A 15,668-nucleotide genomic window follows, 5' to 3' on the forward strand; every position below is an offset into this window, starting at 1 on the left:
AACTAGTTGCTGACTGGCAAGAGACAACAAGACATTGTAATATTGTGCGCAGCTTTGGCAAACCTAGAGGGGGTGTGGAATTGTTGTTGCCAAGACTGAGGAGCAAAGAGCTTGAGTTACAAAAATGGAAAGGCAGGGACTGGTTTCCCTAAAGCGAAGGAGGCCCAAGTGGTGACATACACATAGATGTTTACAAAATTGGGAGGGGCGTAGTCTTTTTCCCAGGATAGGGGAGTGTAAAAAAACTAGGGTGCACAAGTTCAAAGTGAGAGTGGTTAGATTTAAAGGGGACTGGCGGGGAAAATTCTCAGAGCAGGGAGGGTATATGGATCGAGCTGGTGCATGCAGATACAATTACAAATGCTTGAAAGAACACGATAGACAGGAATACCACAGCACACAACATTGGCCCTTCAGCCTACGAACCTTTCAATCTACTCCGAGATTAATCTAACCATTCCGTCCTGCACAGAGCCTCAGTGTTAGGACCCTCTTGAAAAATACGGGTGAGGCTGAGGGAGAAACCTTGGTTGGCATGAAAGGGCCCATTTCCGCGCTTTGACAGATGCCAAACAAAAATGCAAATTCAAAATGAGACAATTACAGAGAAAACAAAATCATTGCCAACTTGTTTTGACATAACACAGAAAACTAGAACCAAGATTGTCAAAGACTACAGCCAATTTGCTTTGATGGAATGTCACGGGTCTCAATAGCCAGACTTCTCTCCAAGCTGTGCGGGTGCGTGGCTGCGCAATAACTGAGATGCTCCCGCACACATACTCCTTGTTGCCGTGCAGATGGAACAGGATGCAGCTAGAAAGGGTTTACCAAACTTGGAAGATTTTCTTTGATGTACTGTGTTTCATCATTATGTGCCATGTCTTATGATCATGATCCATGCACATGAAGTGGTTTGCCATTGCCTTCTTCTGGGCAGTGTCTTTACAAGACGGGTGACCCCAGCCGTTATCAATACTCTTGTCTGCTTGGCGTCAGTGGTCGCGTAAACAGGACTTGTGATCTGCACCGGCTGCTCGTACAACCATCAACCGCCTGTTCCCATGGCTCCACGTGACCCTGATCGGGGGGGGGCTAAGCAGGTGCTACACCTTGCGGGCCAGCAGAGGGAAAGAGCACCTTACACCTCCTTTGGTAGAGACATATCTCCACCATGCCACCCACGTGACACGAGTGACCCCCACTAATTTAATACCAACTAGCCAAATCTGTTTTTAAATGAGGAACATGCCATGTTTGGAATTCCCAATAAGAGGGGTAAAGTCCACTGCGTTTAGGTACATCACTATAATTTCATTCAGAGGTTTAGCTATTAAAAAAAAAACAGGATTCATGAAACCATACAAAATAAAACATACGTTATATTATGGAGTCAGAGTCATTGAAAAGTACACGATAGAAACAGGCCCTTTGGCCCATCTAGTCTGTGCCAAGCCATTTAAACTGCCTAGTCCAATCGACCTGCACCCAGACCACACCCCTCCCGTGCACGTACCTATCCAAATTACTCTTAAACATTGATCTCACATGCACCACTTGTGCTGGCAGCTCGTTCCAGACTCTCAGTTGTTCTCCCCTCCAGCATTTCACCTTTCACCCTTAACCCATGACCTCTAGTTGCAGTCCCACCCAACTTCAGTGCAAAAGGCCTGCTTGCATTTACCTTATCTATACCCCTCATAAAGGTTGTATATCTCAATCAAATCTCCCCTCATTCTCCTACCTTCGAGGGAATGAAGTCCTAACGTATTCAATCTCTCCCTATTACTCAGGTCCTCCAGTCCGAGCAAAGTACGTATATGCCACCATATACCACCCTGAGATTCACTTTCTTGCCAACATTTACAGGAAAATGAAGAAATAAAATTTACACAAGCAAACAACCAATGTGCAAAAGAAAACCAAATTGCTAGAGGAACTCAGCAGGTCAGGCGAAGGGAAACGGTCGTCGACATTTTGGGTTGACCATTGATATGGCCAGGCATTGAGGAGTGTGGTAGGACAAAGGATAGAGGGATCTGGGAATACAGGTCCATGGTTCATTGAAAGTGGCACCACAAAGAAAGCTTTTGGCACATTGGTCTTCATAAATGAACATCTCGAGTACAAGAGATGGGATGTTATGTTGAAATTGGATAACACGTTGGTGAGGCCCAATTTGGAGTATTGTGTGCAGTTTTAATCACCTGCCGAAAGGAAGGATGTAAATACGGTTAAAAGAGTACAGAGAAAATTTACAAGGATGCTGCTGGGACTTATAACTCAGGTTAGGTCTTTAATTCTTGCAGTATAGAAGATTGAGGGAAGATTTGACAGAGGTATACAAAGTTATGAGGGGTATAGACAGGGTAAATGCAAACAGGCTTTGTCCACCAAGGTTGGGTGGGACTACAATTAGAGGTCATGGGTTAAGGGTGAAAGGTGAAAAGTTTAAGGGGAACATGAAGGGAAACTTCTTCATTCAGAAGGTTGTGAGAGCGTGGAACGAGCTTCCAACACAAGTGGTGTGTGCGAGCTCGATTCCAGTGTTCAACAGAAGTTTGGATAGGAACATGGATGGTAGGGGTATGGAGGGCTGTGGTAAGTGTGCAGGTTGATGAAAGTAGGCTGTTTCAATGGTTTCAGCATGGTCTAGATGGGCCAAAGGGCCTGTTTCTGTGCATACTTCCCTATGATTATGGTTCTATAGCCAGTTGCTGGGTCAAGTCCAGATGAATACACCATTTCCACCCACAGATGCTGCCAATATGTTTCCTTGCACCAGGTTTCGACATCTGCAGCACTGAGTGTCACCACTGTCTTAACGCAGGAATTGTTAACCACGCTGCATCTGCAAAAGGGCTACTTACTACCGTGGTCTCACAGGCTCGTAGTCATTCATCGCCACGTCACCATCGTCGTCCTCGAACCGCATTCGGGGGTTGAGCCCTCCACCACCTCGGCTCCTTGGTCTGTGATTGATGTCACTGTACATCTTCCCCCGGAATGGACCGCGTCCTTTCTTTTTGTGCGCCGTAAAATTCCCAACACGGTCATCATGCTCTGTAAGTAAGAGTTAACAGTCAGCTTGGGAAAATATTAACACCTCTAATTGTCACTCCAAGGAGCAATCACTAACCGCTCATTTCTTTCAATTCAGAAAGGAGACGAGATCGTAGCATGGCTAAGTTCAGAAACACAGAATTGGGCCATTTGGCCCATTGAGTCTGCTTCATAATTGCATCATGGCTGATATATTATCACTCTCAAAGCCATTCTCCAGCCTCTCCCCATAACCTTTGACGTCCTTACCAATCAAGAATCAAGCAACCTCGACCCTAAATGTACCCAATGACCTAGTCATGGCAAAGAATTCCAGATTCACCACTCTCCAGCTAAAGAAATTCCGTCTCATCTCCGTTCTCAATGGACTTCCCTCTATTCCAAAGCTAGGTCCTCTGGTTCTAGACTCCCCCACTATAGGAAACATCCTCTCCACATCCACTCTATCTGTGTCCTCTGGTCCTAGACTCCCCTACTGTAGGAAACATCCTCTCCACATCCACTCTGTGTCCTCTGGTCCTAAACTCCCCCATTATAGGAAACATCCTCTCCACATCCACTCTGTGTCCTCTGGTCCTAGACTCCCCCACTACAGGAAACATCCTTTCCAGAGACACTCTATCAAGGCCTTTAAATATTCAATAGGTTTCAATGAAATCTCCCCTCATTCTTTTAATTTCCAGTGAGTACAGGACCAGAGGCAAACACTCTTCACATCTTCTACTTAATCTAGTGCTCCCGAAGTAGCCTCCTATATATCACTGAGACCCGACGTAGATTGGGAGACCACTTCACCAGGCACCTATGTTCTGTACACCAGACAAACCGGGATCTCCTGGAGTACATCCATTTCCACCTCCCCGAACACCTACACTCTGTACGCCAGATAAACTGGGATCTCCCGGTAGGCGTCTATTTCAATTCTACTTTCCATCTGCATTCCCACATGTCAGTCCAAGGCCACGATGAGGTCTCACTCAAGTTGGGTAGCCTTCAACCCGATGGCATCCACATCAATTTCTCGACTTTCAATAATTGCTTCACTATTCCCCATTCCCGTTTCCCCCTCTCACCTTATCGTCTTGCCTGCCCATCACCTCCCTCTGGTGCTCCTCCCCCCTTCCCCTTCTTCCATGGTCTTCTACCCTCTCCCATCAGATTCCCCTTCTCCAGCCCTTTATCTCTTTCACCAGGCCTTCCCCACTCTTGGTTTCACCTGTCACCTGGTACTTCCTCCTTCCCCCCCTCCCCACTTTCTGTTTCTGACCTCTCCCCTTCCTTCCCAGTCCTGATAAAGGGTTTCAGCCCAAAACGCCGACTGTACTATTTTCCATAGATGCTGCCTGGCCTGCTGAGTTCCTCCAGCATTTTGTGCGTGACTCTTCATTTGTTAACTCTTTCATTCCCCTAATGATGTTTGTGAGCCTCCTCTGGACCCTCTTGAATACCAGCACATCTTTTCCTTAAATTTGGGACCAAAACTAATCACAGTACTCCAACTATGGTCTGACGAATGCCATACAGACCCCAAAACAGCTGGTTCTGGCTTCTAAATCAGGTCACTATCCTCGTGAGACCAAATCAGTTTTCTCTCTCTAATTTGTAGCAGGTAGGTAAAAGGACAAGTGTCTGCTCCTGATTGTTGAGATGGATGACCATCAGACCCAGAACCGATCCCTGCACCACCCCACAAGTCACAGGCCTCCGTCTTCTGCCTTCCTACACAACACCCCAGCGACAGAATTGAAAGTTTTCACTCCAGAACTCTGCACTTCGTTCTCACCACTAACAAGTCTACAATGTTAAGGGCCCTAATGAGAATCATATTCATTAGTAGTGTCTCAGATGACTTGAAACTCTTACTTTGCTGAGGCAGGACAGTGCAAAGGTACAAAATTACTGAATTACAAAAAAGTAAACAGTGCAAAAAGGAATTACGAGCTGGTGCCTATTGACAAAACCCGTGGAGGGAAGCAGCTGCTCCTGAATTGTTGACCGTGTCACCGGCACTAACAAGATGTCTGCAATGGTGAGGTTCCTCAGTGATGGATACCTTCGACGGTGCAGGAGGGCTGTGCCCGTGACAGAGCAGACTGAGTCCCCACACTTCTGCAATCGCCCTCACCCTGCGGTGCAACCAGTCAGAACGGTCTCCAGTATAGATCTATAGAAATGTGTACATCTCTGGTGATTTCCTTAGACTCTGAATGAAGGAGAGTCACAGCCTTGGCCATGATTGCACCAATATGTTGGACCTAGGATAGATCTTGCAGGATGTCGAGGCCCATGAACTTCCCCCTCAACAAGGACAAGTTTGTTCCCAGCTTCCCCCGCCTTAGGATCACGGTGGCGTAGTGCTATTACAGCTCGGAGCGTCGAGTTCGAAGTTCAGCCCCAGCATCCCCTGTAAGGAGCCTGTACGTCCTCCCTGCAAACACAAAGATTTCCTCCCTCACGGTCCTGAGACGTAGCAGTTAGTAGGTCATTGTAAACTACCCTGAGATCAGGCTCGTGTCAAATAGGTGGGTTGCTAGGTGGAGCCAGGAGGACCCGCTCCACACTGTATCACGAAATAAATAACTTCTTCGTCAGGCTGAGGGCCCGTTGTTGCGACACCACTCCACCAGCCGATCTATTGTGCTCCTGCAAGTCTCCTCGTTGCCTTACGAGATGAAGTGTGGCTCCATCCACAAGCCGGACAAATCCGTGTGGTCAGCGTGTGCTGAAGCATCAAGTGTACTCTTGTGCCACAGCACCACAAGCGAGCACAGGGCTCAGCTTGAATTCTGCCAATATCTCCAGACATCCACCCAAGAGACAAATTCCAAAAATAAACTGCCACTGTGCAGCACCTTAATAATCATTGCATTACGACCTTTGGTAAAGCTGAACTCAAACAGCATTCAAGGCAAATCCACTCCAGAGGTTACAGCTACAACCTTGTTTAAAGCACGGCCTTGGGAAAAAACATTAAAATACCAGCTGAAAAGCCTGTACCCCCAGTCATTGGGGTGGGGTGGACATTTCAAACATTTATAGTTCTCCAATTAAAGACACTTCCCGTACATCAGAACTTGTTGCCTCACCTACTTTGAGGCTACAAACCCGTTCAATAATCTTCAGCTTGAGGAATCAATTTCTGGACCATGAACATTGATAACCCCTTCAGAGTACTGCATGTGCAATGAAATAACCGCTCTCCTTTTTAATTCTTGTAAAGGTCAAACAGGCAGCAATCCAGCTGAACTGATTCCCTCCTAACAGAACACAGAAATCTACAGCACATTACTGGCGCTTTGGCCCACAATGTTGTGCCGACCGTGTAATCTACTCTCGAGGCCCTCCGTTGATCAGGGTCGACCATTGAAGTTTCACGCCGGCTGTCAACGTGGTATGCAAGCCAGGGCAAGACAATACAGAGAGCAAAGCAAGCTGTGGCCTGTGTGGCAGCCTCCCACCCTCCACGCAGCTGATAAACCCAAAGGAACAATTCAGCACCAGCGGCATCACAGCAGTTGCCAGTCAGCGTTGAACTCAATGCCGGACTGCCCGATGGTCTCCAGCTCCGGATTTTTCCTCAAGGTTTGCTCCCGCAGCCCTCCCAAAGTGTGGGGACAGCTGCAAGGCAGCAGAGGTTTGAGATCAGAGTTTTCCTTCTCCTAGATGAGCTGCCAACCATGGCAGACGAGCCCCGTCTACCAAGCAGTTCCAAAGCAAGCATTTCTTTTGTGAGGATAGGCCCAACATAAAACAGCATTGTGTCACCAGAAATCTGTACAATTATAGCACAATTTCATTGCTCTTGTATTCAAACCCCGCCCCCCCATCGGTAGAAGTAGAATTTTATACCTCAACATTGAAGGGCCAGCAAACAAATACTGAATTACCGGTCTTTCTGGTAGAAGTAAACTCAATAAATCTGAGGGTGACATCATTTCATTCTCTTTGCTTTAGTAATAAAACTGCTAAGGATTTGTCTACATGGAGACACAGTGAAATGTGTTCACAGCCAACACACCCGCGTGTGTGCGGAGGGCAGACGTAGCATACGCACATGGACTGGTGATAGCTTGGAGCCAGATAAAGAGCTGGAGTTGATTTTGGGAACTAGAGATTCCGCAGACCTTGTTTACAGTCACACACGTGGCCATTCTGCAGCCCTCTTACCCCTCTGACCTCCTCGCCCCACCCGCCCCACACTCCAACCCTCCCAACCTTCTCTAAGCCCATGGATCTCCAAGTCCCGACTACACAATCCCCATTTTCAGCTGTCAGCCTCAAGCTGAACAACAGAACACCAAATCTACATCCTTTTGCGCTCACGTCTTGCATCAGCAGTAACCACACTTCTCCATTACTCTTGGGCAACAGGAAGACAAAACAGCAGTGATGCTTTCCATTGCCCAGAACCAAATGTAGCCTTTCCTTTAAACACAGGCTCCGGTAGTGGACGAACAATAGCTGACAGTACATTCTGATTTACGGTACTTCTTAGGGATTATATGCATGTAGCTGGAGTGTCCAAGACTCTCGCACAGTCCTGTATTTGCCAACGTGGAGCAGAGAGCGAGTTTGTAAGTCTGGCAGGATCAAAGGATGTTGGGAATGGTGAGGGTAGAGTGCCGTGGGAGGGGTGTGGGACAGGGGGCAGAGAAGGAGTGTCTGGGGAGGATCGGTGGTGCAGGTGTAAACAAACCCAGCCCTGAGACACTGGGCAAAGTTAGAATCATGTTTATCATCACTCACATGTCATGAAATTTGCATTTTTATGTACCAGCAGTACAATGCAATACATACAATTACCATATACATCTCTTTTTGCCTGGTGAGGAGGGTGGCTAGACACCCTGCAGGACAAGAAATAAGACCTGTCAAAGGGCAGATGAACCCTCTCGTAGGGTCAACATCCATCTAGCAAACACGTACCGTGAAGTGCGGAAAGGGCATCCCTTGCTTCGAAGCTTGGTCCGGCCATTTACTGCAACAGAACTTCCCCCAGCTGTCTTGGGCCCCACCATGCCGCTGGATCCGGGAGGGGATGTCAAGAGGGTGGGTCTGGACCTGTGCAACCCGCTACTCACCTAAAATCCATTCACGCACACGCTGTTCTTTTCTGAGTGGGGTATCCTATATCAATCCCCACTAACTGACTGAAAGGAACCATCATCATCCTATGGGATGGACAGCCAGAGAGAGAGAGAGAGATGTGCCTTGTTTGAACAGTACTGTAAGTAGCCAATGCAATAAAGGGGTTCAACATTTTGCCAGTTCACATCAACATGAAGCAGCAGTTAATCATAATGTGATTAGGGATAGTCAGCATGGCTTTGTCAAGGGCAGGTTGTGCCTTACGAGCCCAATTGAATCCTTTGAGGATGTAACAAAACATATTGATGAAGGTAGAGCAGTAAATGTAGTGTATATAGATTCCAGTACGGCATTTGATAAGGTTCCCCATGCGAGGCTCCTTCAGAAAATAAGGAGGCATGGAATCCAAGGAGACCTTGCTTTGTGGATCCAGAATTGGCTTGCCCACAGAAGGCAAAGGTTCGTATTCTGCATGGAGGCTGGTGACCAGCGGTGATCTGGGACCACTCCTTATAAATGCCCTGCATGAAGAAGTAGAAGGGTGGATTAGTAAGTTTGCTGATGACACAAAGGTTGGGGATGTTGTGGATAGTCTGAAGGGTTGTCAGAGGTTACACTGGGATATTGATAGGATGCAAAACTGGGCTGAGAAGTAGCAGATGGAGTTCAACCCAAATAAGAGAAAAGTGGTTCATTTTGGTAGGTCAAATTTGAAGGCAGAATATTAATGGTAAGACTCTTGGCAGTGTGGAGGATCAGAGGGATCTTGGGGTTCGTGTCCATAGGACACTCAAAGCTGCTGCGCAGGTTGACAGTGTTGTTAAGAAGGCGTGTGGTGTGTTGGCATTTATCAACCGTGGGACTGAGTTCAAGAGCCGAGAGGTAATGTTACAGCTATATAAGACCTTGGTCGATCCCCGCGTGGAGTACTGTGCTCAGTTCTGGTCACCTCACTACAGGAAGGATGTGGATATTATAGAAAGAATGCAGAGGAGATTTACAAGGATGTTGTCTGGATTGGAGGGTGTACCTTTTGAGAATACGTTGAGTAAACTTGGCCTTTTCTCCTTGGAGTGACGGAGGATGAGAGGTGACCTAATAGAGGTGTATAAGATGATGAGAGACATTGATCGTGTGGATCGCCAGAGGTTTTTCCGCAGGACTGAAATGGCTAAGACAAGGGGGCATAGTTTTAAGGTGCTTGGAAGTAGGTACGAGGGGAATGTCAGGAGTATGTTTTTCACAGAGTTGTGGATGTGTGGAATGCACTGCAAGCAACAGTGGTGGAGGTGGATACAACAGGGTCTTTTAAGACTCTCAGATAGGTACATGGAGCTTAGAAAACTAGAGGACTATGCGGTAGGGAAATTCTAGGCAGTTTCTAGAGTAGGTTACATGGCCAGCACAACATTGAGGCCAATATGTGCTGTAGATTTCTGTGTGATGCTATGGTATCACGGATCCTAACATGAATGGGTGGGACACACCAACAGAAACAGCGTTCTGTCACAAACACACAAACAGGATGTATGTAGCCGGTTGCAACCAACACCACAAGTGGCAAAGCCACAGCAAGTTTGATCGGAGTAGATTAGCTTGGACAGCATTGGAACAAGTTTAAGTTTCAAAAGTCAGTGTAAGAATTTGAGAAGCCTCAAGATAGACAGTACTGTGCAAAAGTCTTAGACACACATTTAGAATGTTTCTGACCCTCTGCATGCCAGCTTGGCTGAACAGAGGAGCACTTTCAGTAATAGATTAAAGGCTGATTTATACTTGTATGTCAAATCGATGCTGTAGGTACAGCATAGCCGCAAACCCAACGCAGTGCCTACACGGATCCCTATGGCGTAGCCTAACACGCACCTCTCCCAAAACGTAACTATGTGTCGCGGCAATGCAGACCGCAACAACTGTGATTGGTCCACTTGGTAGCATCACATTTCCTCCTACGCTGGAATAGCTTCCCATTAGGCGACTGAAGGGCAGGGAAGGAACTCTGGCTGCAATGCTTTCCATAAAGCTTTACAGACCTCCGAAATTGTGGAGGACATATTTCGCTTTTACGAAAAAAAGACGTTCGCTTTAAACTTGTTTACCCCGAGAAAGACTACGATGACCATGAAGCCTTGCGCGGGCAGGTGTGTGCACATGCGCGACGTGCACGAATTGCTGAGCGACGCAGACACACCAATACACAAGTATAAATGCTGACAACGGCGTAGCCCACTTGCGTAGGCTACGGCATAAACTGGTACGCAACAGTATAAATCATTCTTAAGACAACGGTACGAGGTCATTCTTACCCTCGGCCATCAGGCTCTATAATAAGTCAACCTTTAGCCGGGACGTGATGACCCCCTCTTGTTAGACTATTTGAGGTAACTTACTTTATTCTTTCTTACTTCTCTTCTAATATTTGTGTGTCTGTATATCTGTGCACTAGTTAGTGCTGTGACAATAATTTCCTTTGGGATCAACAAAGCATCTATCTATCTCAGGGAGGAGGTGTGAGGTGCTCCTCCCCTCCGCTGGCCTGCAGGTCACCCTGGGGCAAGGTGTAGCACCTGCTTAGCCCCCGATCAGGGTAACGTGAAGCCGTGGGATCAGGTGGTGGACGGTCGTATGAGCAGCCGGTGCAGATCACAAGTCCTGGTTATGTGACCACTGACGCCAGGCAGACACTCTGAAGAGTATTGATAGTGCCTAGGGATACCCATCTTATAAAGATGGCAATGGCAAACCACTTCTGGAGAAAAATTTGCCAAGAACAACCGTGGTCAAAGACCACAATCACCCATGTCACACCAACACTGAACACTGGGTGCTACATTGTAAGAAATGCCAGAGAATCAGATTCACCTGGAAGGACTGATTGTGTCCCAGGATGGCACGAAAGAGAGCGGAGAAAGGGCAAATGTTGCATCTTCCAAGGGTGCACAATAACAGAGTGGTGTGGGGACCAGGGGGTGCAGAGGCAACAGTCCTTTCAAAACTGAACGAGCAGAGAAGGCAACTGTAGATCCGGTGAAGGAATCTTGAAAGTGGCAGGAACTACTAAGGATGAGATGCTGAAATATAATGGACGCTGGATGAAGCAACCTCTGTACTTTTGTATTTAATTCCCCAAAATGTTCCCACAACCTATGGGCTCAAGACTCTTCACCGCATGCTCTCGAAATTTATTGTTTATTTATTATTACTTATTTCTCTTAGTATTTGCAGTTTGTTGTCTTCTATACACTGGTTGACTGCCCGAGTTGAGAGATCTTTCATCAATTCTGTTACAGTTATTCTATAATGGATTTATTGAATCTGCCTGCAAAATATAAATCTCAGGTTTCTATGTGGTGACATACTTAATAAACTTAGTTTGAACAGCACTCTGCAGACTGCCAAAAGTAAGGACTGTAAAGTTGAAGTTCAACTTTGCTGAAGGGAAAGGACAGTCATTGGAACTGCTCACTGATTTAGCAGGGCTCCAGAGCTCAGGACCAACTTCAATGTAACAGCTCAACCAAGCTTACAACTACTCCCAGATAGGTTTCTCCTATGAAAATAATCACATCACCCAGAGTGAAGAAGCAATCATACCCAAAGTTGGCCAGAAACTCCCTGGTCAACTTTTCTAAAATCATTCTCTTTAAGATCGACAAACAGCCGGTACGTCAGGCAGCGTACGTGTAAGGAGAAGTAGATCTGATGCATCACTGACATGAAATGGTAATTTCCCTCTTTAAAGACGTGGCTTAATTTGCAGTTTTATATCTAATTTCCAGCATTTACCATATCTTACCCTTCACCAGAAGGTAAATGACACTTGTCTGGCTCGTCAATTACCTTCCCATTTATAAGAGTTGTAATACTCAGCAGCGGTGTGGTTATCATATAGACAAGGTCCCAGGACAAAGGAAAAAGCACGCTGTGTACAATGAGATATTGGGGCAGATAATCAACAAATTGGCAAGGGAAAGTTTTTACAGAGCGTTTCAAAGGAGGAAATGGGAGAGTTTGAGAGTTTTTGCAAGCAAATTCCAGAGCCTGGGGATTTCACTGCCAAAAGCAGAGGCACCAAATGTGGCTATCTGCAAATATTCCTTGTAGAATATAAAGAGCAGAAAAATACTGAAGCAGGTGAAGAAAATACACAAAGCAGGTACTAAGAAAGAGAAGACAAGAACATATAGGACCAGAATTAGGCCATTTGGCCCATCGAGTCTGTTCTCATTTCATCAAGGTTGATCCAATTTTCCTCTCAGCCCCAATCTCTTGCCCTTCGCCCCATATCTCTTCATGCCCTGACCAATCAAGAATCAAACAACCTCTGCCTTAAATGTACATAAAGACTTGACCTCCACAGTGCCCGCGACAATGAATTCCACAGATTCACCACTCTCTGGCTAAAGAAATTCCTCCTCTGTTCTAAAAGCACGCTCCTCTGGTCTTAAGACTCTCCCACCATATGAAACATGCTCTCCACATCCACTCTATCAAGGCCTTTCACCATTTGATAAGTTTTACTGAGGTCGCCCCTCGTTTTTCTGAATTTTAGTGAATACAGGCCCTGAGCCATCAAACACTTTATTTGACAAGCTGTTCAACCCTCAAGTTATTTTCGTAAACCTCCTTTGAACCCTCTCCAGTTTCAACACACCCTTTCTAAGGTAAGGGGCCCGGAACAGCTCACAGTACTCCAACTGAGGCCTCACCAGTGCTTTATAAAGCCTCAACATTACATCCTTGTAGTTATATTCTAGTCTTTTTGAAATGAATGCTAGCATTGCACTTGCGGACTTGACCTGCAAATTAACCTTCAGGGACTCCTGCACAAGGACTGCCAAGCCCCTCTGTGCCTCAGTTTTTGTGTATTTTCTCTCCATTCCAAAAATTGTCAAACCTTTCATTTTTTTTCTAGCAAGGTGCAAGATAAGTCAGGGAGGGGCAGGTCCACTCAAGGACAAAGGAGGGAATTTTGCTTGGAGTTCGAGCAAGTAGCCAAGTTTCCAAGTGAGTACCTCACATTTATATTTTCTGAGGGACAGTGGTGAGCTGTGACACACTGAGATTGAGCATCTATTCCACTATGTTGAAAGCAGCCACAGGGAGATTGCTGGGGCGTGAACAAACATCACTGGATCCTCACAAGCAAGAGGGAAGGTGTTAGAGGACTAGAGAGGGGCAAATGAAAGAAAGTAGGGATAATCCAGGTCATTATAGGCCTGTAAGCCTCATGTCAGTGGAAGGCATGTTATTGGAGATATGACTGAGGGTTAGGATTTACGTATGTTTGGAAAGGCACAGCCTGGCTTGGCTTTGTGCCGGGTTGGGTCATGCCTTACAAGCAGGATAAGAGATCTTTTCTTTTGGGTAGATGCCAAAGGAGCTTGATGAGGATAAAGCACTCACAGACTTCAGCAAGTGAGCTTCCTTGTGGGTGGTTGATTCAGAAGATAAAGATGCACAGGATCCAGGGAGAATTGAGAGCTTGGATTGAAACAGAAGGGGTGAAAGACCTATTCTGGCTGGAGGTCCATCACCAGCTCAATAAGGGTAGATGCTGGGACTTCTGTTCTTTAGAGATAAATAACAATGAAAATATAAATGGGTGGATTAGCAAGCTTGTGGATGACAAGCGGAGTTGTGGGCAGTGCAAAGTCCCAGTGGGATATCGATCATTTACAGACAGATGCAGAAGTAGGAGATGAAGCGGGATATTCCAGGCTTGTGCGAAGTTACTACACTTTGGGATGTCAAATGAAAAAGTATACCAGTCACTGAAAGTGGCTACACAAGCTAATAAAATGGTAAATGTAGCGTATGGCCTACTTATCTTCAACGGCAAGGGCGTTGAGCAACACTCTGTACTATATACAGTAAATCTTGCAGCACCAGGTTGCCCGTTACAAGGATGCTACCTAAGCTAGAAGGAAAGGTTGGACAAATTTCGGTTTTGCTCTTCCTAAAGCAACAGAAACAAATGGGGAGACCTGATCAGAGGTTTCAAAATTATCAGAAGCAGAGACAGAAGACAGTCAGAACCTTTTCCCCAGGGTAGAAAAATGAAACACCCAAGGAACCACCTTTAAAATCAGGGGACAGGAGGAGATAAAGGGGACGTGAGGGGTAAAAGTGGTAAGGTACCTGGAAGAGTTTTTACTGGTAGAGTGGAATTAAGCAACCTGGTACACGTTACGAAGCTCTTAGATAGATGAGTGAATATGAAAGGAGTAGCCCCTCCCATCCCTTGTGAAGAGAGAGGGAGATCGGCCAAACGCTGAACACCTGATTGATGACTTCAATCGGCACAGAGTAATGTTGCCAACCACGGATTCACCTTGCGCCATCAGGCCTCAGTGCGTATCTATAGCAGTACATCCGCTACAGCGCCTCGTAGCCTCGTCAACTGCCTGCAAAGTGTCAGCATCTTCCTTCTTCACTTACACATCCAATGCCAACAACTTTCAAACTCCGGTTAGGCCACATCTGGAGTATTGCATACAGTTCTGGAAGTTGAGGCTTTGGAGAGGATACAGAAGAGGTTTACCAGGACGCTGCCTGGTTTGAGGGGGCACGTGCCATCACGAGAGGCTGAACAAATTTGGGTTGTTCTCTCTGGACACGGAGGCCTGATAGAGGGTTATAAGATTATGAGAGGCACAGACCGAATAGACAGGGAGTAACCCTAGACTCCCAGGGTTGACATGTCCAATACCGGAGGGGGTATGTTCAAAGGGGATGTGAGGGTTAAGTTTTTCTCTCAGAAAGTGGTGGATATCTGGAATGCGCTGCCTGCTATGGTGGTAGAGGCAAATAAACTACAGCCTTCAAAGAGACGTTCAGACAGGCACAAGGATACAAGGACGATGGAAGGATATATACATAATGGGCCATGTTTTGTGGTTTAAATTTCTGGGTCACAGGTTGTACTGATACAAATGCTTTACTGCTGAAGTGATGAAGGTCCTTCCACACAAGTGAACAGAACTTCTGGGATTGGTGCTAGATTCCTGGATTCTGAACCAACAGATGAGGATGCATTGTCATCACAGAAGTCTGTGGTGGTGGAAGTTCTGCTGCGTGGTTAAACTGAAATTGTCAATTTCTCCAAAGCAGGGCAGTGTTTTACACCAGAGTACCAACGGTAGCACAGCGAGTCAGTGCAGTGCTGGACACAGCCAGGATTCATTCCTCGCCACTATCTGTAAGGAGTTTGGACGTTCTTCTCGTGGGTTTTCGCCAGGCGCTCGCCCCCTCCCCCACAGCGAGTTAGGGATTGTGGGCATGCCACGTTGCTCAGAGGTGTGGTAACACTTGTGGGCTGCCCCCCCAGCACATCCTCGGACTGTGTCGGACATTGGGCCAAGTGACGCGCTGCTCTGTACGTTTCAACGTGCAAGTCACAAATGAAACTGATTGTCTTTGGGACTCAGCCAGCACTGAACACCTACATCCATCCACACTCACAACCTCTGCAAACAAGTGACTGCAGTATCTAATCTCAGCCAGGGCGTTAATAT

The 15,668-nt window shown here is 46.5% G+C and overlaps 1 protein-coding gene across 1 annotated transcript in view; it reads right to left on the reverse strand.

Moving 5' to 3' along the window:
• The window catches only part of LOC134341356 (nuclear RNA export factor 1-like), an 86,653-nt gene that overhangs the window by 66,498 nt on the left and 4,487 nt on the right, over positions 1-15,668 (reverse strand). Inside the window, exon 2 of the mRNA XM_063039219.1 lies at positions 2,871-3,063. Within this exon, the coding sequence (XP_062895289.1) occupies positions 2,871-3,063 (193 nt within the window). The remainder of the gene's footprint in view (positions 1-2,870; positions 3,064-15,668) is intronic.

This window comes from Mobula hypostoma, assembly GCF_963921235.1.
Source record: "Mobula hypostoma chromosome 30 unlocalized genomic scaffold, sMobHyp1.1 SUPER_30_unloc_3, whole genome shotgun sequence".
Classification (NCBI taxonomy): domain Eukaryota; kingdom Metazoa; phylum Chordata; class Chondrichthyes; order Myliobatiformes; family Myliobatidae; genus Mobula; species Mobula hypostoma.